This window comes from Parasteatoda tepidariorum, chromosome 8 (genome assembly GCF_043381705.1).
Source record: "Parasteatoda tepidariorum isolate YZ-2023 chromosome 8, CAS_Ptep_4.0, whole genome shotgun sequence".
Lineage (NCBI taxonomy): Eukaryota > Metazoa > Arthropoda > Arachnida > Araneae > Theridiidae > Parasteatoda > Parasteatoda tepidariorum.
Genome location: NC_092211.1, coordinates 88,387,623 through 88,409,965, shown reverse-complemented (window position 1 = coordinate 88,409,965; position 22,343 = coordinate 88,387,623). Strand labels below are relative to the sequence as shown.

General features: G+C 31.6%; 1 protein-coding gene across 1 annotated transcript; it reads left to right on the top strand.

The window, feature by feature from the left end:
• The first annotated feature begins 275 nt into the window (after positions 1-275).
• On the top strand, positions 276-18,190 carry LOC107438430 (protein dhs-3). Its single transcript, XM_016050728.3, has 6 exons — positions 276-586; positions 10,262-10,501; positions 11,063-11,169; positions 14,639-14,779; positions 16,009-16,134; positions 18,058-18,190. Exons 1-6 carry the CDS (start codon positions 368-370, stop codon positions 18,128-18,130), a joined length of 906 nt encoding a protein of 301 aa, XP_015906214.1. The 5' UTR covers positions 276-367; the 3' UTR covers positions 18,131-18,190.
• The last annotated feature ends 4,153 nt before the right edge of the window (positions 18,191-22,343 follow it).

The window sequence follows — 22,343 nt, the reverse complement described above, 5'->3', positions numbered from 1 at the left end:
GACAAAGGAAAAAAATTATTTCGATGGAATCATGGGTGGGAAACGAAGCCTCCTAGAATTTAGTATTATTTCCTCATTTACTATTGTCAATTAACTGCGTTGTATATTAAAGTCTATTTTTGTAAAATACGCGTTTCCCCTCTTTGACACAAAGGAATTCTTTTATTGCGCAATGTATACCAAATTTTTCGTTGTTTGCTCACGGTTGAGGGAGATTTTGGGGAAAACGAACTGCTTGAAGGGAATAAAAATCAGTTCGTAATAATAATGATAATAATAAAAAAAGAAGAGAAAATATTAAAGTTCTTTCAACCGGAGGCAGTCACACCGGTTTTGAGGAAGAGAAACACCGGCATTTCAAACAACGATGAGTTACCTGGAGGTGACGTTCGAATTAATCGGGGTGATCTTGCATTCGATTGCCGTTGCTTTTGTTGCCCTCTTCAGGTGTATCATCCCGGAACCATTGAAATCTGTCCGGGAAAAGGTTATCCTGGTTACCGGATCCGGTGGTGTTCTCGGTCGACAGATAGCTCAAAAATTTGCTTTGCTCGGGGCGAGGTTGGTCTTGGTGGATCTCAATGAAGTAGGCTCTCTCTCACAATTTTTAACCCTACCTTTCATTATATGATACTATACATTTTGTAATTATAAGATATGTATTTGTACGCGAAATGGTACTCCGCTAGAGTACATTTCCTGTTAATTTTGTTTTTTAGCTAGACAATTTTTTAATGGTAAAATATTGTTTTCAATTAAAGCATAACTATTTATTTTTAGCGTATACGTAAAATGTTTAAATATGCATGCGAGAGATGCGCTGATCTTAGCGTACATATAAACGTTAGAGCTTCAACCTTTTCTACTCTCTATACATTTATACAAATGTTTAAAAAAAGTAAAGGTTTTACATTCAATTAGAAACAATGCAACAATCACATTTCCCAATACTTAATTTTTTTCACATTTCTTTGACGTACTTTCTTAGTTATTGATAATGTATTTTTATTTTGCTGTAAGAGTAAATGTTTATTTTCGACGAATTTTAATATGCGTGGGAAATATTCTAGTTTTTAGGTATACTTGAAAATTCGAGCTTCTATCTTTCCAATCTGGAATAGGATCTACATAAAGTCCTTAAACTTTTTTTTTTTGCATGCTCAAAGATCACAATCAAAATTACTTCAAAAATTTAAATTCGTTCAATATGTGTGTTACCGGGAGTGTGACCGAAATCAAGAGAATGTCGACTTTCACCGATGAATGTCAACAATCACATAGTCGCTTCGGTGAATGTATTGTTATATAATTGTCATATCCGATTTTATATAAATTTAATCGTTGATATTATATTTATGCGATATTTTAATATTTGCTAAGGATTGATTAGGAGAAACATCAGTTTTCGGGGTACCGGTTAAATGCATACTGGGCAGAGGCCCTTCTCCTCAAAAAACCATTGATGTTGGCCATACCGGGCAAATGGATACCAGGAAGTAGCACTTTATATATATAGTAGAGCGCCGATTATCCGAACTGCTCGGGACCGAACGTGGATCGGATAATGAAAATTTCGGATAATTGGAAAGTTGTTTAAAATCTAGTTTAAATGATTATTATTTATGCACTAACTTCCATTTTCTCACTTTTTCCAGGTTTAGAACTGGCAGTACCATCGAAAATAGCTCTGTTTAAAGAAAAAAATTCAATTTTTAAATATTTTTATTTAATTTTTTTAATTTTGAATTTTTTTTAATCATACTTCAGCTATTTATAATTTTTTTTGTCAATTGCTGATTTTACCACATTTTTCTTTATTTTCCATTGAAAAAGAAATCCAGCAAAGACTTTTGTTTCAAAGATGCTCTTTTTTGAGCAGCGATATACCTTATTCTTTTTAAATAAATCAACTGAACATCAACATCATTTTGACGTTCTAGCCAATTCATTGCAATATCTAATGAATTGCATGCTTCNTAAAATGCTTCCGTTGAGTACGGAAAAAATTAATGCAGGAATATTTGATGGTCGACAAAAATTTAAAATTTAAAATTATTTTTAAAAACCTAGTCTTACTAAACTTTCTCCTTAAAATCGTTTCCTTCTATAATTAAACTTCCTCTATTTTATTAAAGTATAATCTATATTGAGCACAACCATGAGCTGAGCCTATATAAATATATATATATATATATATATGTTACTTTTGACATTAAGTAAATTTCGATCTTATAAAATGAATATCACCGAGAAATAAAATTTTCTATGGATAAATTGACATTAAAGCAATAATCTAGTTTAAAGTGAAAATCACGAAAAAAGCCCTTAAAATGTAGTTCAAACAAATCAAAATTTTAAAAAAAAAGAGAAAAAAAACTCGCATTAAGCTCACAATTGGAATTAAGTTATAAGCTCACTTTACGGTTCAGAATTCTGAATACATCATTTGAAAAGTTACATCTGTTATATTCTTACCCACCCCCCTAAGTCCAGACTTTGCCCCCTACTGATTATGCTTACTGTTAAAATAAGTAAGGAAAAATAAGAACGTAATTCCTCGTTTAGTAGTTAAATTTTAATTGCAAAGGTGTTTTTTTTCTTTCTTTTTGCTGTGACCATTTTCGTAAGCACACATCTCGAGCTGTATCCAGATTCAAAAACTCTCTGACTCTATGAAAATGTTTCACTTTTTAACTTAAAGAATACTTTAATTTTCAGTTATTTAATATACTGCAATTCAAGTAACTTTCACTGAATTGAGTGCAGAAATAGGGAATCCGTTTTGTCCTTACTACGACAAGTGAATCAAGTAATCGATTGCATAATTTTGAAATCTAAACATAACAAATAGTGGAAAATATGTTTTTTTTTTTTTTTTTTTTTTTTTTTTTTTTTTTTTTTTTTTTTTTTACTTTTTTCAAATTCTCGACAAACTAAAATTTAACTGAAACTTTTAATACTTGATACTTAAACTCCACAGAGAAAAAAATTAAACAAATCAGATTTAAATAGTTTTTTGTTAACAAGATTTTTTTACCCTGTCTTATAGCATATTCTGGGATATAATTTTCAATGAAATGTAACAGTTATTTAAATGGAACAGAATTGCCTGACACATTAGGGTGTTTGGTCACAAATTCATGCAGTTTAACCTAGTCAGGACCGGCGGAACGAGAAAGACCAAGCCTCCATTCCGAGTTTATATTTCACACTAGAGCTGCATAATGGGACATTTTATTTCATACACGTCGTTGAACAGCAGACCAGATTTCAGTTTTACAACTACTAATGTTCAACTCCGTAGCCTTGTCATTTTGAACAAAATCCGGAAGACAAGGGAACTCCAGTATCAAGTATTGGGAGAAATGTTTGGATTCATGGAGGACTTTTTAATGAAACAAATACACATTTGAGTTACATGGTGAGGAAAACCACGGAACCCTTCCACGGTTAGCCTGAGTGCTAGAAGAGTCTAAACCCATGATCCGTCTACCACTGAGGATATCTTACGTCAGCATTGCGGTCGGTGCGTGCCGGGTGCGAAATTCGTTTCAACCAGCTATTGCTGGTATTCGAAGTTTTTGTTAAATATAAACTTTACGCATTTCAGAAGTAAATTTCAAATTTTTGTTAAAGTATATTTTTTTTCAACTTTAATATTTCTATGTCTTAAAACACCTGATTCTATTCTTACGATGTAAATATAAATAAAAAAATGTGGTATTTTTTAAGAACAATTAAAAATTTCAAATGTGGAAGTAAAAATGATAACGGCAAATAGTCAAATTTTATAACCCATTAGCATATTAATCATTCACTACATAGGCATACTATTGTACATTTTATTGAGCAATTAATATTATGTAGTGAAGAAGAAAATGTGATGTCATTTATGTTCCAAAAAAAGTTAAAAACAATCAAACCATTTTTTGTCTCCTTTGACACCAATACATGACCATTTTATTTGGAAAAAATGGCAAGTCTCAACAAAGGCAAGCGTCTAAATTTAGAATTGAGTACTTGCACTTCAGGAAGACCTTCCATACCCACACATGTGACCTGTGACGTCAGAGCCAGCTAATCTTTTGCAGCAAAATGGCGCATTGAAGTTTCTATACATTAGTTAAAATGTCAATTAAAGATAAGTTAATTAAATACAGAACCGTATAGCAGCACATCGTGTTAATTGAAATAAAATTCTTTCTCGTCTACCTCTTTTACTTAGATTTGTTTATGCATTTTATTGTAACCATGATTGTTTTGTGTACCTGGCAACTTCGATGCAGAATTAGTTTATGTTCCACGTGGCTTCATGCCTGTCTTTGTGTAAATATAAAGAGAAAGAATCCTTGAGAAAGAATTTAGAATGCGTCACTTAAGAGAATTGTTGCTTGAGGAGCTTGGCTTACTCGAAATACAATAGAAAGAACAGTTGCTAGCGTAAACAAAAGCCGCGTTTTCAGAACCAATCTGGATAGAGATACCCGCACTATGTCACTTGTAGACATCCCATTAGTTACATTAGGTATTCATGCTTTTATAATTCAAATCAAGTATAAATTGTTTATGGAAGATTTTAAGCCTGAATTCTTATTGTTTTGATTACTAGGAAGCTCAACCTCTCTTTGAACTTCACTCACTGACCTCTATAATTATTTCGCATTTATATCATTGATTTCTTTCGATATTAAAAAATCGAAAGGGCCGCCGCTGTGTTTTGAGTATTCAGCTTAACTTAGCATTTTGTTTACTGGTTAAAAAATAAATAACTTCAGAACATGACTTCATGAAGGGGTGTAGAAAAGAGTACAGAAATTACGACGGAAAAAAAAGTAACATTCGATTCATAAAGAATTAACTTGTTGGAAAAAATGACCTACAGCCGCTTTACAGGAATATAACTATACAGATTTAAAATTTATCACGCTGAAATGGACAGATTTGTTTATGAACTTGACGCAGTTTTTTTCCCAAAATCCATTTTGTTGAAAAGTTATTGTCATTTTAAGTGTTTTTTGGGGAATTTTTTTATTTCTTTTTCGCTTCACGTTATATATTTTTTTTTAAATTTACGTTACGTTTGACTTTGCTGCAAAGAATGACTTGCAAGTAACATTCCTTGCTTTCGTTTCAGTTTTGAACACTATTAACTAAAATGACTTTGATGTCATTCAATTGTACATTTAATCAACCCTGTCCAACTTTAACCTTATATTCTGAAACCAGCAAGATTAAAATCAGCTGGACTCAAACTCACGTGATTTTATAGCCATGTCTTTTTCTTCTTAAATCAGTAACTTATTTAAATCAATCTGGTAATCAATGATGAGAAGCGGACTGTCTGTCTGTTGACATCTCACGGGATTTTCTCCCATTACAAGTCTTTGTTTCAAACAAGTTTCTCCTTTCTGATCAGTCATATCTCTGGGGGCAAGGACTTCCTTTCAAATGTCAAAACTAAACCGGTCTCTCCAATTAATTAGAATGCATTCATTCCGTCAAGTAAATGTAACCAATATCTCTTATGTTTCTATGATAGTGGATGAAGGATGTGAAGAGCCGTCGTAAGAGTGGGACAGGGTAAAATTAGGAAATTTTAGAACTGTTCAGTGGCCAGTTCTAATATTTTTTAACAATTGCTACTTTTTGAATAATTAAAGAACATTCATAATTTCTTTAAAAAAAAATTATAAATAATGTGAGACTTTTCGTTTAATGCATTTTCCAAAATATGGTAAATAATACCAAGTTCATTTTTAAAATAGAGAAAAAAAATTAAAATGACGGGCGTGAAACAAAACATATTTTAGTATCTTACTATTTCACAAAATCTGAGGATGGTATCGAAGTTTTTCATTTTTATTGGCCCGAATAAATCACACGGTAGGATTTATTTTTCCCATATTTTTTTGTCATCGGCATAAAATAAGAAGTCATAAAGGTTTTCCTGTAAAATATTTTTATATCCCAAATTTAAAAGTATTTATTTACCCGTAATCATTATTTTTCTTATTCTACTGCGTTATTATTCCGTTTTTGATTTTGATTTTTTACTAAATTAAGAGTTTAAAACAAAAAGATTTGTTTCTTTATTGTAAAAACATTCCATGATATTACCTTCTTACCCTACATTTTAAGATAAACTTATTTGAATTGGTGTCTAAGCTTATAAACCTGTTTTGCAATTGTCATTTTTTGATGCAAATTATATTAATATAGTTTTATGAATTATAGATAGGCATTCGTTAAATGATGAAGAACTCAACGATCAACTTCATTCACATTGTGATGCATTCACAAATTGTATTTAATTTATTAGACTGTTGGATAATATCAAATGGCGGTTATGCACTCGCCAAATTTGTGATGATTTTAATTGTAGTTGCTATTTTAAAAATTTATTACAAAGTGAAATTATTCATGTATATTAATAGCTCTTAGCCTCCTATAAAATATTCATAATAATATAATAATTTTTAAAAAAAAAAACGTTAACAAAATACACACGGGGTGCATTTTAGACTAAAAAAGTGGCGATTAGCAGATATTATAATCGCCATTTGTTGCATTTAGTCGCCTTATGACCAGTGGCAACCATTTCTTTTTCCTTATAAAGCAGGGCAATTTTATTTTATATTATAACCGTCGTTGAAAAGTTGATACAATTTTTGGGTTTACGACTACTAATATTCAACTACGTAGCCTTGTAATTTTGAGCCTAACACAGAAGACAATGAAACTCCTGGATCAAGTGTTGGGAGAAATTTTACCTTCTTTGAGGACATTTTAATGAAATAAACCCGCATTTGCGTTACTTGGGGTGGCAAACCATGAAAACCTCCCACGGTTAGCTTGACGGCAAGGGGACTCTAACCCATGATCCCTCTACCACTCAGGATATTTTACGTCTGCACTGTAGTCAGTGCAAGCTAGATGTGGAATTCGTATCAACCAGCCGTCGCTGGGATTCGAACCCGGTTCATCGCATTGGAAGGCGAACGCTCTATTTCCTGAACCACCGTAGCTCAAAAAAGGGGCGATTGCCAAAAGCTCTACTCCATATCCAAAAACTATTTTTTTAATTATAACAACTTTGTTATTTTCTGTAATGAAAATGCGGTCTACGCTCTTTATTGCGTCCCACCCTTACAGCGACTCCTGAGCTCTTATATAATGGTAGAAAATGAAATTTACTTAAAAATACGCAACTCAAAAATGCGATAAAATATTGCTCAAAAGTAAATTTAATTCATTAAACTTACCATTTTTCAGTTATTTTTACTTATCATATAAAAAGTTTAGATTTTTTTCTCTTATTTTGCGTAGGTTACTTTATAGTGTATTTCATCCCATTTCGATCATGAAAAAGAATCCATTCAATAAAAGTTGTTAGGTATCTTATATACCATAAAATTGTCCAAGAGGTTACCATCTAACCCTTTGCAGTCATTGAAAACTCCTCCATCCAATAAGGATAAATCCAATTATATTTCTACACAGTAATTCACTTTGTAAAGGCATTACAAAGAAACAAAAAAAAAAATCTTAAAATTTTTTGAGTGATAAAATATTGGCCGCTGTATTGCAGGAGATTTATAAGACCCATACACCAAGTCTCTTATATTATTTCATAGTTTTAATGTTATTTTAACAACCATTATAACATTCATTCTATAATAGAGAGCCAACATTTAATTTCATTTTTTCTCACCTCTTTCAAAAAATTGGTTCGACACAAAAATACTTCTATCAGCCAGTTGTGAAGCCTTAAGCAATACGAATTCCTGGACAACTGTTGCGAGAATGCCTGCTTGCTTCAATCAGAGATCTAAGCTAGATAAATCCTCTCGCGAGTGGCCACTTCTCAGTAAAATGGTTGTTGATGAAGGTGGGACGTTCTTAAAGGTAACCTCCATTGACTTTAAAATTATTATCGAAGGTAGATTATTTTTTGCAAAAGATTTTAATTATAGTCAGTGTCATTTTCTGGGTGCTGCTTCATGAAAAGACGGATCCCAACTAACATAATTATGTGTGAAATCATTGACAGCATCGTCGTTAGTGCACTCAGACAGCATTATGAGGCTGTATCGTCAAATAAGAGCTCCCTAAATAAGACCCTCACACAAATATTTTGAATACATTTTAATCTACTTATTTGTTTAGTAAAAAAATTTTATTTTGAAATTTTTTTCCCCTCCTCCTTTTCCCCTCCTTATTACTGCATTTGGTTCAGGTATTGCAAATGTTCCGGTCGCTAAGAGAGGTTTTAAGGATCTCTCCTAAAGGTTTTCTTCAACAAGAAGTCTATGGAAAAAATAGAGGTAGTCGCTACATAGAGGTGGTTTTCCTGGAGATTTCACTGTATTTGTGTAAACTAGCGTTGAAGTGTGTATGTTGACTACGCAAAATGAAACAATGCCTAGCTTTTAGTTTTCGTCGGTAAACTTTCAGCTAATTACATTAATAAATCCCTGACGTTCATTTAAACTTTTAACATTGTATCGTTCACAGTCTTAGCCATTTAAATTGCTCCTACCCCCTAAAATTGATTTCGTAAGTTATTTGTAAACATTTCGTAATTATATGCGCTTCGAACCTCTGTCTACTCTAAAAAGAAAGGTTATTACTTTATACCTTCATCCACTGAAATCTCTGAGATTCAATGCTGTTGTTAATTCATGTCTAAATGCTTCCAAAATATTATATTTTTTTTTTAAAAAAAATTGATTCCGATTATCTCGAATGGTTGGACCTTAACCTGTTGATCCGCAAAAGGGTCAAAGATTTCCCGAAATAAATCAATGCTGTGTACTTAAATTTGACTTAAGATAATTGAGACTCTCATACATTTCACTGTTTTTGAAAAATGCCAATTAATGCATTACAAAAATGCCTTAGAAAAATTTTCCCACAAAAATGCCTTTGAAAAATGCCACTTCCTCCAATATAAGTACTTTAATTCCGGTGACTAAATATTTTGACGCGTTTTTCTCTTCGTGTGTGTAAAAATATAAAAAGCTGATTACGAAGCCAGATGAAACCTGCCAAAAGCTATTAATCTGTAAAAATTTGTACGGTTTCACTTTTTCTTTTCTAAATCAGACATGTTTATTTTTTTATTTTGTTTTTGAATCATGCCAGACATATTTATCTTTAGAAATAAAAAACATCAAGTCTTATTGAACAATTTTCACAAGGAGTAATGCCATTGAAGAAATTTTAAAGTGTCAAAAAATGAGTGCTTAATTTACTTACAATAGTAAGAAAAAAAATGTGAAATAAGTTTTGTGGCCGAAAGGCAGTTTAGTCCTAAATTTAGTACTTTGCCTTATGAAAAAAAACTTAAAAGTTTTTTTCCTAAACCAGCCCTGACAAACAAAGTTCCCAACAACTATTACCAAATAAAATAAGTATATGATCAAATAACCATAACCATACGATTATGATCAAAGAAAATAACCATATTTGTCTAGGGCCAGATTTGACATTCTATCTGAATTCAACTCTAAGTATAGTTACCGTCCCGCAATGGACTGATCGTAAAGACACGGTTCCCAGTAGAACACCGAAGTCAAGCATCACTGGCTCCTGTCAGTAAGCGGGTGGGTGACCCCTTTGATCAGCTTACGTTGGGATCGAGGATGCGTGGTATCGATCCTCGTTAAACTGTTCAACCGTAAAGTGCTAGACTTCACGCGCAGCTCATCGAGATACCAAAGCAGGGGAGCCATCCTCTTTGCAGAGGATCAAAACTACGATAACATGTCTTCAGATCATCCTCGGGGATGTTTCCCACACCGTCGCCAATAGCCCATTGAGCAGCACAAGAGCGACGTAAATAAAACACCTAATTACCTACCATCTAGCAAAGAATAATAGAAAATGCACTGTTTAATCCCAAAATGTATATTTAAGTCCAATTTCGAATGGGAGGAAAGCGCACTGAGCTTCGAAACTTTAACTGGGTAAAGAAAGCTTCTGTTGTGAAAATTGTCATGGTTACCAAAATGATCACCCATTTCTTACTTATTAGTCATCGTGCCTTATCTTTGACTATAAGTTGTTATTGTGTGCTTTAAAAATATTTATTCGCCAAGCTAAAATATGGATTTTCGGCAAAGATTGCATGAAAAGCAAAAAATAATTAAAGATTCATTATTTTCAGCCAAAAATATGCAGGTATTTTCAACTAAAGAACATTTTTCATGTTGTACAGTGTTTGTATTTACCCAATTAAAATTTGTTTGTTTTTCTTCAGGTCCACAACAATGAAACACTTCATAACATCAAACAAATGCAATGTAAAGCTTATGCGTACACTTGCGACGTGAGCAATGAAAATCAGGTGGAGGAGTTGGCGGATAAAGTTCGTCGAGATGTGGGTGATGTGGACATTCTCATCAACAATGCGGGGGTGTTGCCCGGTAAACCCCTCCTGGAACTCTCCAGTAGTCAGATAAAGAAAACACTGGAAATCAACACTTTAGCTCATTTCTGGGTAAGAAAGACTTTTACTTCACATTTACACTATTCTACAAATAAAAGCGAACACATTCATAACTTTTGATCTAATTAATTAGATATTTTAAGTTACAAAGTGAGGCACAAAAACATACTTTCTCTGAATCAGTCAGATGTGAATTTTTTCCCTTAAAAAGTGGAGGTTGGTCCAATACCGCGTAGAAGAGAGAAGACCTCAGCACGGGTTACCATAAACAAGAAATGGGATCGTTTAGTAATCCAAACCAATGTCATCTTTCCTATTTTTCCTCCACTGCGTAGCTTAGTAACCCGAATATAGTGACAACTTTTTTTTCAAATCTATTAATGTGCTTTTGTAAACTTAAATATAAAAATAACATACTGTTCATTAAATCGAAATGAATTTACATTACAAAAATTAAATCAAAATCTATAAAAAAAAATGAAAACAGCGTGTGGAAATCTTTCAATCGAAATTTCAACCACTTTCCGACTAGCTACACTGCTTCAATCTCTACTCTTCCCACCAAAAATGAGTCTATTCTACTACATTAACTGCAAATTCTTAACTTTTCAGACTATTCGTCAGTTTTTGCCTCGAATGCTTGAGCGAGGGGAAGGACATCTGGTGGCAATTGCTTCCGTAGCTGGTATGTTGGGTAGTGCTTATCTTGTTGACTATTGGTAAGTATTAAGTTAACTATTTTCAATTGATATCAGATAAAAAAAAATATTTTTAGCATAAAGTAAGCTATTTATTGATTCTTATAAACAGTGAAATAAATTTTTGAAAATATTAATAAATATTTTAAGAAGCTATTATAATCCTATTGTTCCATATGTTCCCCAGTTTGAAGTATTTTTTCCTACTTTCAAAAGACAAATAACAGTGCTCATCAACTTCTCACTTTAAATTGTAAACAGGACGGGTAATAATAAAATCTATTTATATACAATCCACACAGGGTGTCGTCAAATTTTATTACTAAAGTCCTCATAAAAAAGGTTAATAAAAATAATTCTAATTTCCATAAACATTTCTGGCCGCAAGAAGTCTTTTTCGTGCTGAGTTAATTATGTGAGTGCGATGTTGTCTATCCTTCACTTATTTTCGTACTCTATTTGAATATTTATCACACTTGGATTATAATGAAGCATTGCAACACCGTATGTACGCTTTAATTCAAACTAACGAGTCCCTCAGTGGATTGATATAAGACAAGGTTCCTAGTAGATCACCGAAGTCAAGCCTATCTGGCAGCGGTCAGTGAGGAGGTGGGTGACCACATTAATAAATAATCAGTCCTTCTTAAACTATTCTACCGTAAAGTGCTCGACTTCGAGCGCAAACTTTTTCATTATCACAGTACACAGAAATGTAACTCACAAACGTACTTTCTTTAAATAAATGTGCGGTCTTTGACAGGAGTCTCTGCATTAAGTTATTTTTATTATTTTCCCGCTGATAGCGTGAATCAAAGAATGCCATTAACGAATCTTGTTTACCCGAAGTTAATGACAAGTAAAAGTCACAATTCTCTCCGGGATTCGGAAGGCCTAGAGTAAACAAAATTTTACAGATACATCAACAAATCCACTTCGAATTTTACTGGATAAATCTAATAATATTGAAGAGAGTATCGAAAGAAAGTTCATTTTTCTTATATCACGATTTCTTGTTACTGTACGACATAGACTTATTTCGCTTATTCATTAAATTTTGACGATCTAAGAGAATGAAAGCGATAACTGTCGAATTTCGATTGCTTCGGGGGAATAGGAGATGGTGTGTTTGGCAACAAAAAACCTTTAAAGAAAAAACAACTCTCATTTGACGGCATATTAAAACGTCAAATGAGTGTTGGGGATTTATAGATATTATTTATTGAACCTTCTCCAGTATGTTAACACAATTGGAAGCTAAAGAAATACAGGCAAAGCCTAACTTTTCTTTCTCCATACAAAAAGGACAAATGCATAAATTTTTAAGCTACTATTAACTCAAATAAACACTTAGAATTTTCGCTTTATCATTTTAGAATGACTTATAAGAATTATTCAACTGTTCAACAATTATTCAAACAATTCTTAACAATTATTCAATTTTAGAATGATTTATAAGATTATTCAACTGTTAACAGCTCTTGTTCTTCGTAATTTAGAAGTCATGTTTTCAATTGAGAATGGGATATACTTTGTAGAATGACTTATAAGAATTATTCGACTTTTAACAAGTTTTGTTCTCCTTAATAATTTAGAAGATGTCACGTATCCAAATGAAGATGGATACTTTGTACTACTCATGAATAAAGTAAAACAATGTGAATACTGTATAGAAATAGATATACTATAATTTCGGTTCTATTAACAAGAACCTTCTCCAGTGTGTTAACACAAAATGACAATAGAAAAGTAGCAAGACAGACTCGGCAAAGTGGCTTGTAAAACCAAAATTATATTGTAGTATGCCAATTTCTATTGATTTATTCGCGCTTTTTGTTTATTTATATCTTGTTACCCATTGACAAAATGGGTCTTGTTTTGGGCTTGATGGCGTGCGCATGTGTTGCCATTGCATGCTTTAATATGGCGACGCAGCTGTTTGATAGTTTTTTTTTTTTTAGATTTCTTTTCTTTTCACTTTGTTCATTAAACTGGAGAGTTTATTTTTGAGATGGGATCAGAGAGACCCCATAAATACTTCTTGAGTTGTGAATAAAAGAGAATTTCATCATTTGAACACTATATACATATTTTTTTAATTAAGAATCAAAAATTCTAACCTACAGTTCAAACTGATTCGTTTTCAATACTAATTCAGGTGAATATCATAAATAAAGAGTGTCCCAAAGGTTAGAGTTGAAGCAAGAAAAAAAAACGATGCTAAGGCCTTATGGGGAAAGACCATTAGACAACCTTCATCTATCAAAAAGTATCTCGAGATTAAATCAAGTTAGCATGTGTTATATGCTAGTGAATTGATGTTTAATAATCGTAATGTTAGTTACGCTACAGCCTATACTTACTGAGGCTGAAAAAGAACGTAGATGGGAATACCTTGAGAGTCATACACAAACATAAAAACGAAAGGATTACGTTTGCAAACGAAAGCATGAAACCCGTTCCTCACAAAAGTACCAAAGTGGTTGACAGAATTGAACCCTATCGAAGAGCGAATGGTGGCTCTCCGAACCCCTTTCATACAAATACGAGAATTGGGTGGCGATCACCAGTTAGGGTTTAAAGGATTCATTGTCAACATACCCAATGGCTTGCACAAATACCGTAGACTGCCTTCCAAGCAATATAAATGATTCATTCAAAATTTTTAAAAAAAATTTAGCTTTCAAATCCCATTTCATGTATGAACTTGTGAATCCGAAACGGGTGTATGATGCAGCTTACAAACACCATTTGTACCCATCCGAAAATGTTAATATTGATCTCGATTGGCTGTTCAATGACTGTTCAGTCATCAAAAGAATTCACACAGAATGTGTCTAAGCTGCATTCAAATATGTATGCGAAATTATGTACCGAGCAGTTCAAGATGAACAGAAGATGTCTAAGATAAAAATACAATAAAGCTGCTTTTCCAACAAAAAAAAATTAGACAACAACCATTTTGCCAATGGGTAACATTGCGGCCATCGGATTTTTTAATTTTTGTCTTCTTATTTTTAATTACCTTCACTCTTTTATTTTAATGTTCTGACTTCCTTACCATCTATTTTCTTTTCTGCAATTACTTTTGTTAATTTTTTTTATTATTCTTTGAATGAAACAATGCGGTCATTTAGTGAAGTTGATATTCATCATTAAAGAAATCTGCTTTAGATATAAACAGTTAAATGTCAATCAAGTTCTTCAAAATTAAAAGTTTTAAAAAGTACAGTAAGTAGCGTTAATTCAATAGGCTAGTGAATAATTTATATTGAAGGAAGTTTTTAAAAAAAAACCTTATTCACACTAGTTCACCGGAGTTTCTTATAAAAGCATTCTTACGAGCTGTTGAGCATCTTCGAAACGTTATTTTATTTCATTCCATTTTTTAATTATTATAATAATTGTAGGTTTAATTATTATTTTACATATTTTAAGTATTATTTTAATTGTTTTCTGGTTTAATAATTTGAGTTAATTGTTGTTGTAGTGCTTCCAAGTATGCGGTCGTAGGACTGATGTCAGCTCTAAAGGAAGAACTGTACGAGATGGGAAGAGAGGACCAGATAGAAATGACTGTCATCTGTCCCACTACTATCAATACTGGTCTTGTACAGAAACCAAAAACCAGGTACTACTACTATATTTTGTATGGGATCAAAATCGTGATGGCATGACTTCGGATAATCGAGAACGTTTTCCAGACTAGCGCTAATAGCCCATTGTACAACTCTAGTACTACGTAAATGTAGTGCTACTATCGCCAAAGTGTCAATAATAGTAGTACTACTACGCAAATAATGTAGTACTACTACGTAAATAATGTAGTACTACAACTACTATTGACACTTTGTCGACTGAACGATCGGCTTATAAGCTAGCAACCACTCATTTTTTAACAGCTACAACTATAGCCAACGCCGATCTGTCAGCTAACTGTTAAGAAAAAACTTTGTTATGAATTTTCTAAGAAAAAGATCTTTTTTTTTTTTAACAAGTTGCCACGCACTTTTAATTTGACGATCGTGCTCAGAAACACATTTTTTTCCCAATTGTTTATGACTTTACAACTAAATTAAAGTTCATGAAGTGTTTGTTATGTATGACTGTTATAGCAGTCGTTTTTGTTTAGATGCGAAAAAAATTTGTCATCTGGAATGTTACATCTCTTTTTTTCCTCCCCGATGTATCACTGAATAATTAACAAATAAATACATTAATACACTTCCTTCTAACAATACTTTTTTTCATTAATTAAAATGCGCAATAAGGCTATTCCGCCATTTGTCTACATGTCTCCAAAAATCGGACGGCTTTAGAGGTCATTTGTGGTAACGTATTAATATACTTAAGTTATCAAAACATATTTATCACAGGGTTGACCAAGATGTCTTATTCACGAACCAAATAATTTTGGTTTAGCGTCAATTTGTAGTGGCAACTATTCGTTAAACGTTTGATTCATATCGGAGGCACAATGGGATACCTGTAAGTGACGTAATGTGTGGTATTTCGATCCTGATGGGTTGTTAAAACGAGGCATTTGTTGAACGAGCGCCCTTTTGATTTGTTAAGAACGAGCCCCCATTTTTTTCCAGTTTTGATTTCCTCAATTACCAAAAAAAATGATGAACGTAAAATATAAAAACATGTAGAGAGTCACATTTTTTGACTGATCTACTTAAAATTTTGGTGGTTTAGATTCAGATTTCAAAATAATAGTAGTTTTATTTGAAGAAATCGCGCTTTTGTGTCAACTTTCCTAAATATTTATCATGTCATATGTATCATTAATATGTCTTAGAATTCTATCATTCATTCAGAAGTTATAAGAATTGTTTCTTTCATTCTAAATTTCAGGTTCCCATCTGTGTTGCCCATCCTAGAGCCGGATAAAGTTTCTGATGTTGTCGTGAATTCCGTTTTGAGGAATAAAAGATTCGTAGTCATACCCACGTTCGCTCACGTCATTTACAAAATTTCAAAGTAAGTAAATGTTAATTATCATATTTTTAAACGAATAATTAACGTTAATTTTCAAACGAAAGTATATCTCTCCATTAATGTGATCTTTTCAACAACAACAAAAAAGAGCGAAATTACTATTTAATCAGGTTAACCGATTAACGTCTGAATTCTTTATGTGCCGTGACAAAAGAAAAGCTCCCATTAAAGTGTTTTTTTTTTCTTAACTAAATGAATATTTTCTTCTGTCAGCTAAAGCTTGATTTCTGAAAAGAATGATAAAATATTTGCTTGATGCGAAAACAGTCCTGTTTCAGATAAGAATTCTTGTAATGTGCCTGACGTATATGTCACGCTAGGTTAAGATTTTCAGCAAGTCTATCTATGATGTAAACCTTTTTCCTGCGATCTTTCAAAATAATTTTAATTTTCTCGTATAATGTATTTAAGACTGAAATAATTTCGCTTTAATACCAACACTTGATCGAGAGGTTTTAAAAATAGGTCAACTTCAGAAATCTTTTTGATGTACAAAAAAAAAAAAATTAAAACTGAATCCCGTAACACTTGATCGAGAGGTTTTAAAAATAGGTCAACTTTAGAAATCTTTTTGATGTACAAAAAAAAAAAATAAACTGAATCCCGTAACACTTGATCGAGAGGTTTTAAAAATAGGTCAACTTTAGAAATCTTTTTGATGTACAAAAAAAAAAATTAAAACTGAAATTTTTTTGATCACGAGATATACTTTGAATTTATAGAAACGAAGGGAAAATATAGATTGATAAAATTAAAGGTGACTATACGGACTATAAACATAAAAGCTTTAACAATTATAATGCATTACCTGTGGAAAATTTTAGACATCAACCCTTGTATTAATCTCGTAATATTCACTCGTTTGCTGATCTTTTAAAATTTTTATAGGGAGAGGGGTTTTGAGAGTTTTAAGAAACAAGTGCATGTATCAGAGACGATTGAAACAGAACGTGAAAAATAATAAAAATTTTATAAGGAAAAAATAGATATCAATTTATACATGTTTTGTATACAACATAATTTTTTGAAATTAGATTTATAATTAAATGACCTACCAATGGAGAACATCACACTTTTATAGTAAATAATTTGTAAGAAAAGTTGTTACAAGAATCTCGATGATGGAAATCATGTGAATATGAATCGCGATATTGAATTTTAATATCGCGTGCATATGAATTGGGATATAGGATTTCAAAAACACATAAATAAGAATCGCAATGCGCAACTTTTAAAGTACGTAAAAATGCGAAAATCGATTCGTGATATTACAAACGCGTGAAAACTAATCGCACTATCGGACTTTGAAAACGCGAGAATACGAATTGTTACAAAGGATTTTGAACTCGTGTGAAATACGAAACGCATTACTCGAATTTTTAATCACGTGAATACGAATCGCGACGTGTCACTTTTAAATTAGGTGAATATAAAAATCGATGTTTGATATTCAAACCGCGTGAATACGAATCGAGCTATTTGTGGATTCCAGAGCAGTTCCAAATAGTCTAACTTACGAAAATCCGCCAAACCAAAAGAATCCTATTTGGCGGGAGAATCACGTGTATGTGAGCGTCTTGTTAGCGAGAATTAGAAAAAGTTTCAATTTGAATTTTAAATTGAGGAATTCCGTGAAAATTTCGTCGGATTTTAAGTTTTTGATTAGCGAAAATTGGAGAGCCAGTGGTCTTGCGGAATTCTGCGATATTCCCAGAAAAACCATATGCCCTCCCAATTTTTGGAAGGATATTACGAAAAACCCGGAATACCCCCTGATATATTGCCTCAAACCCTGAAAATTGCAGCAAAACTTTGTGTCTGCAGTAGTTAATTTTCCAATCGAAAACTTTCAAGCAAATGAAATAATTTACATTTTGTATAAGACAAAAATATTCTCTCTTTCAGTTTGTTTCCCCCGCAAGTTCCTTTGTTGCTCCAACGTTTCTTCGGCTACACTCTCGACCCAAATGTGAAATGAGTTTTTACTTCATTCATTGTATTAAAAACAAAACTGTTGACAATAAATATTTATTTTTCATACTCCTAGTCATCTTTAAGAAATTTGTTTATTTTTTCTGTAACGTTTCACATCTAAAATGCTTCGAATTTTTAGCTGGGAATAACATTTCAGGAGACATTTTATATCCTTTACAAACAAAATCTCATTATCCAACAGGACTATACGTTAGGTTGCACCGACAGTTAACACTGATTTTTAGAGGGTGGTGTATGGACATATTTAAAAAAAACAGGATTAAAAAAAAAGTATTGCTCCCAATCGGACTAACTTAAGATAGCAATTGAATGAAAACATCTAAAACTAGTGAATCAGAACTGACCAACAGTTAACTAACCTCTAGTGGGATGCCAATTTTTTAGTAAATATATATTTTTTTTAAATATTTTATTGCAATAAATTTTCTTCTCTTTTCATTAAGCTTTATATTTTCTTCATTATTTTCCATGTTTTCGCTAAATTTAACTTATTTGATGAGTTCTATATACTTGCAGCTTATGCGCAGTAAATAAAACTTATTAAATTTCCTCGTTTTTCTCCTTGTGCTATATATATATATAAATATATATATATATNAAAATTAAATCCTTTTGAAAAACTAATTTGTCCCTTTTAATATTGATTTTAAAATCTTTAATGATATTCTCTCTCCATTCAAAGAAACCTTCAATTGGGAAATTATGTTTGTAAGATAATTTTAAAATAAAATCATCGAGATTTTTAATAAAAATGGAAATAACTTTGTTTTTTGAAGTTGGAAAAGATGGTCTAAATTTTGAACCTAAAGACATAAATTTTTTAATATTATCGTTGTCAATAATATCTAAATCCCCTGTAATAACGTGTTTATGGAAGTTATCAAAAAAAGGAGTATCTTTAAAATCATCACAATTACATACATAGTTGAAATTATCTGTAGCTATATTCCTATAATTACAGATTAAATTTTTTAGACTCTTAGTGTATCTGAAAGTTGGTTTGCAATTAAGTTGGATAGGAAGAAGGTTTTTATTTTTACCTATAATGGCATTTATGTTAAGATTATTAAAAATTTTATTGGTAAAATCTAAAACAAAATAATCTGGTTTGGGTAAATCCTTGTGCTTATAATTATTCTTAAACCTATATCTAGCTAGATCTTCTACTAAGTTTAAAAAATTAGAAAAATATTGATTTGAATTAATTTTTACTTGATCTAACTTTAAAAAATTTAAAAGTTTGTTGTGAAAATTAAGTTTAACCCCTAGAATTTTAGTTTTAATAGATTTAATAGCATTGGGTTCATCATAACAATTAATGCAATCATTAACAAAATCTTTTAAGTTATATTTAATTTTATTTTTACTGTTACCTCTTTTTCCTCTATTATTATTATTGTAATTTTTAAAAAGTTTGAAAATATTATAAATACACTCATTATTATCAAAAGATTTAAAATTGAAGTTAGTATTTAGACCGTAAGGAAAAATAGATTCATTAATAATCATATATTTATTTTCAGCCTCAAGACGTTTTTTAGGGTTTTTTACGAAATCCAGAACCTCTATTGAAATATTTTTAAACCCGTGTTCAGAAAAATGTTTAATTTCAAGGCTATTGTTATTATTACAGTTAAACTTATTTGTTAAAGACCTATGTAAATTAATTCTTTTGTGAAGGGGTTGGGAGGTTTGTCCAATATATATAACATCACAAATTAAACATTTAATTTTATAAATACAGTTGGTAGCCTTTCAAAGAGGGGAATTTAAAGAAGAATTAGCACTGACGATATATATATATATATATATATATATGAATGAGAGAGAGAGATAAATCTGTGTTATTATGGCGTAAAGAATCTGTATGAATTTTTCAGAACGCAATATCGTAAATTTCAATAACTTAAGGAACCAAGAAACATTTTAAAAATTAACTAGTTCCTGAACATAAACGATACAGGAAAGAATTGTTCCCCTCGCATTCTTTTTTTTTTTTTTACAAAAATATTAGACACGTGATTGCTGGTAGAAGGAATTATCTGAATTCTTTTTTTTCTTAATGTGTATTTTTTTAAGTACTCATTTAATAAAATATTAATTTTTATGCATAAAAGTAACTTATAAAATTTAAAAGATAAAGAAAATTTATCTAAGAAATGTTTTTGTGTTATCAACACATAATAGAATATATTGAAACAAATTCCATATTTCTCCTTTTTTTGCACTATGTAAGTCGTGTAAAAAAAAAAAAAATCGAATATTGTGAAATCTGCAGCAATAACCAGAAAAAAATTGATCAACGAAATTTTGGCGAATCGGACGCATCAAAAACGATCGAAACACCACATGGATTTACAATGGTATTAACGCAAATCGAGCCCATCAGCAAGCGATTAATCAAACGCGCGATTCAAATTTTGTGTGCCGTAATAATACTGGAATTTTAAAAAACATGAGAAAATCAACTGCATGAACTGGGGGAAAAAAGATCGGAACACGAATTTAGAATTGACAATGGTATCGAAACAATGTTTGTGTTTTAAAATTTCATTTTTTGTTTTATTTATTTCGAAAAATATTAAAGCAATGAAACAAAACTACTTGGTTACAAAAATCAGTATTTTTGTATTTTAAAGTCATGAGAAGAAGTTATTTGATATTAAATAAACTCTTTTTTCCAATCGTTGCTATAATGAAATCTTACTTAACCCACTGGCGGATTAGCAAATGGGTTAATTTGGGAGAAGGTTTTTCCTCTATATACTATTTTCCTATTTAATAACATAGAAAAAAAAACCGGTTTTGCTGTGCGGAGAAGTCTGCAAGTATAAATATGACTTTTAACGTGCTGATTTTTTATACATCAATATACCACATTTTTTTTTTTTTTACTAACTTCATTTCTTTAGATTTTTGATGAATGGATTGAGAGTCAAAAAACCCCTATCAATTCATTGAAATTTTTTTATAACAACTTACAATACCGAAATACAGTGAAACCTCTCTGGAGTGACCACTCTCCGTTCCACACTAAAATGGTCATTGATTGAAATTGGTCGTTCTTAGAGGTTACCTCCATTGACCTCAGAACTGTTATGGAAGGTATATGATTTTTTGCAAACGATTTTTAATTTAATTAGTCAGTGTCATTTTCTGGGTGCAGAAATGCCATTTCTATAAACAGATCGAGCCGGCCAGGTGGCCGAGCGGTTAGCGTGCCTGACTGCGAAGCCATAGGCTGCGGGTTCGAATCCCGCTCTGGGCATGGATGTTTCTCTCTCTCTCTCTGTGCTGTCCTCTGTTGTGTGTGTGTATGATGTGTAAATGTGGCCCACCCTATAAACGGGTTGTGGCAGTGTGGCGTGGGCAATGTTGCTCGCCTCCGTGACTTTGGTTCACAGGTGCCCACTGGGTAACGCGAAATGAGCAACAATTCTGGCATAGTATAGGCAAAAGAATAATGTTCAGTGCCTGCCATTGGAAAAAAATAAATAAATAAATAAACAGATCGATGAATAGCATCTATAAAATTGATCCCAACTAGTAATATGTGTAAAAATAAATTTACCAATTATAAAGCTACTTTAAATAAATAAACAATTATGTTTAAGTTAGCATTTAATTTTATATTATAAAAATTAATTAGCTTTAAAAGATGAGAAGAGGTTTGTTTGTTTGAAATACTTCTTTTTTCTAAAATAGCTTTTTTTTTCAATTTTAAAAGTAAATCATTGATAGCATCGTATTTAGTGCACTCTAATTGCAACATAAGGCTGTATCGTCAAAAAGAGCTCTCTAAATATGAGTCTTACACAAATATTTCAAATACATTGTAATCTACTTATTTGTTTTCTTAATTATTTGTTTTGATAATTTTTTTGTGTTTCCTTATTTGACCTTTCTTGTATTTGGTGCAGATGTTCTCCCGGTCATTGGGAGGTGGTTTAAATGGTCTCTTCTAAAGATTTTTTTTAACACAAAGTCTATGGAAAAAATTCTGTGCCTCCCCAAAGTGGTCAGAAATAGAGGTCTTTCCTGGAGGTTTCACTGTAGATAATTTAAAAAACTTCTTCAGCAAATTGTGTAGTTTGTATAAAGTATCACAATCTTAAGCAGTGCGGAATTTATCATGATAACACATCTCACAATAAAAAATTTATGTAATAAGTAATTTTTCTTTAAGTTCAGTACAA

Excerpts from the sequence above, each read along its gene's own strand:
- LOC107438430 (XM_016050728.3), top strand. The coding sequence starts at position 368 with ATGAGTTACCTGGAGGTGACGTTCGAATTAATCGGGGTGATCTTGCAT. Across the intron at positions 587-10,261 it reads TCTTGGTGGATCTCAATGAA|GTCCACAACAATGAAACACT; the intron begins GTAGGCTCTCTC and ends GTTTTTCTTCAG. Across the intron at positions 14,780-16,008 it reads GTACAGAAACCAAAAACCAG|GTTCCCATCTGTGTTGCCCA; the intron begins GTACTACTACTA and ends TCTAAATTTCAG.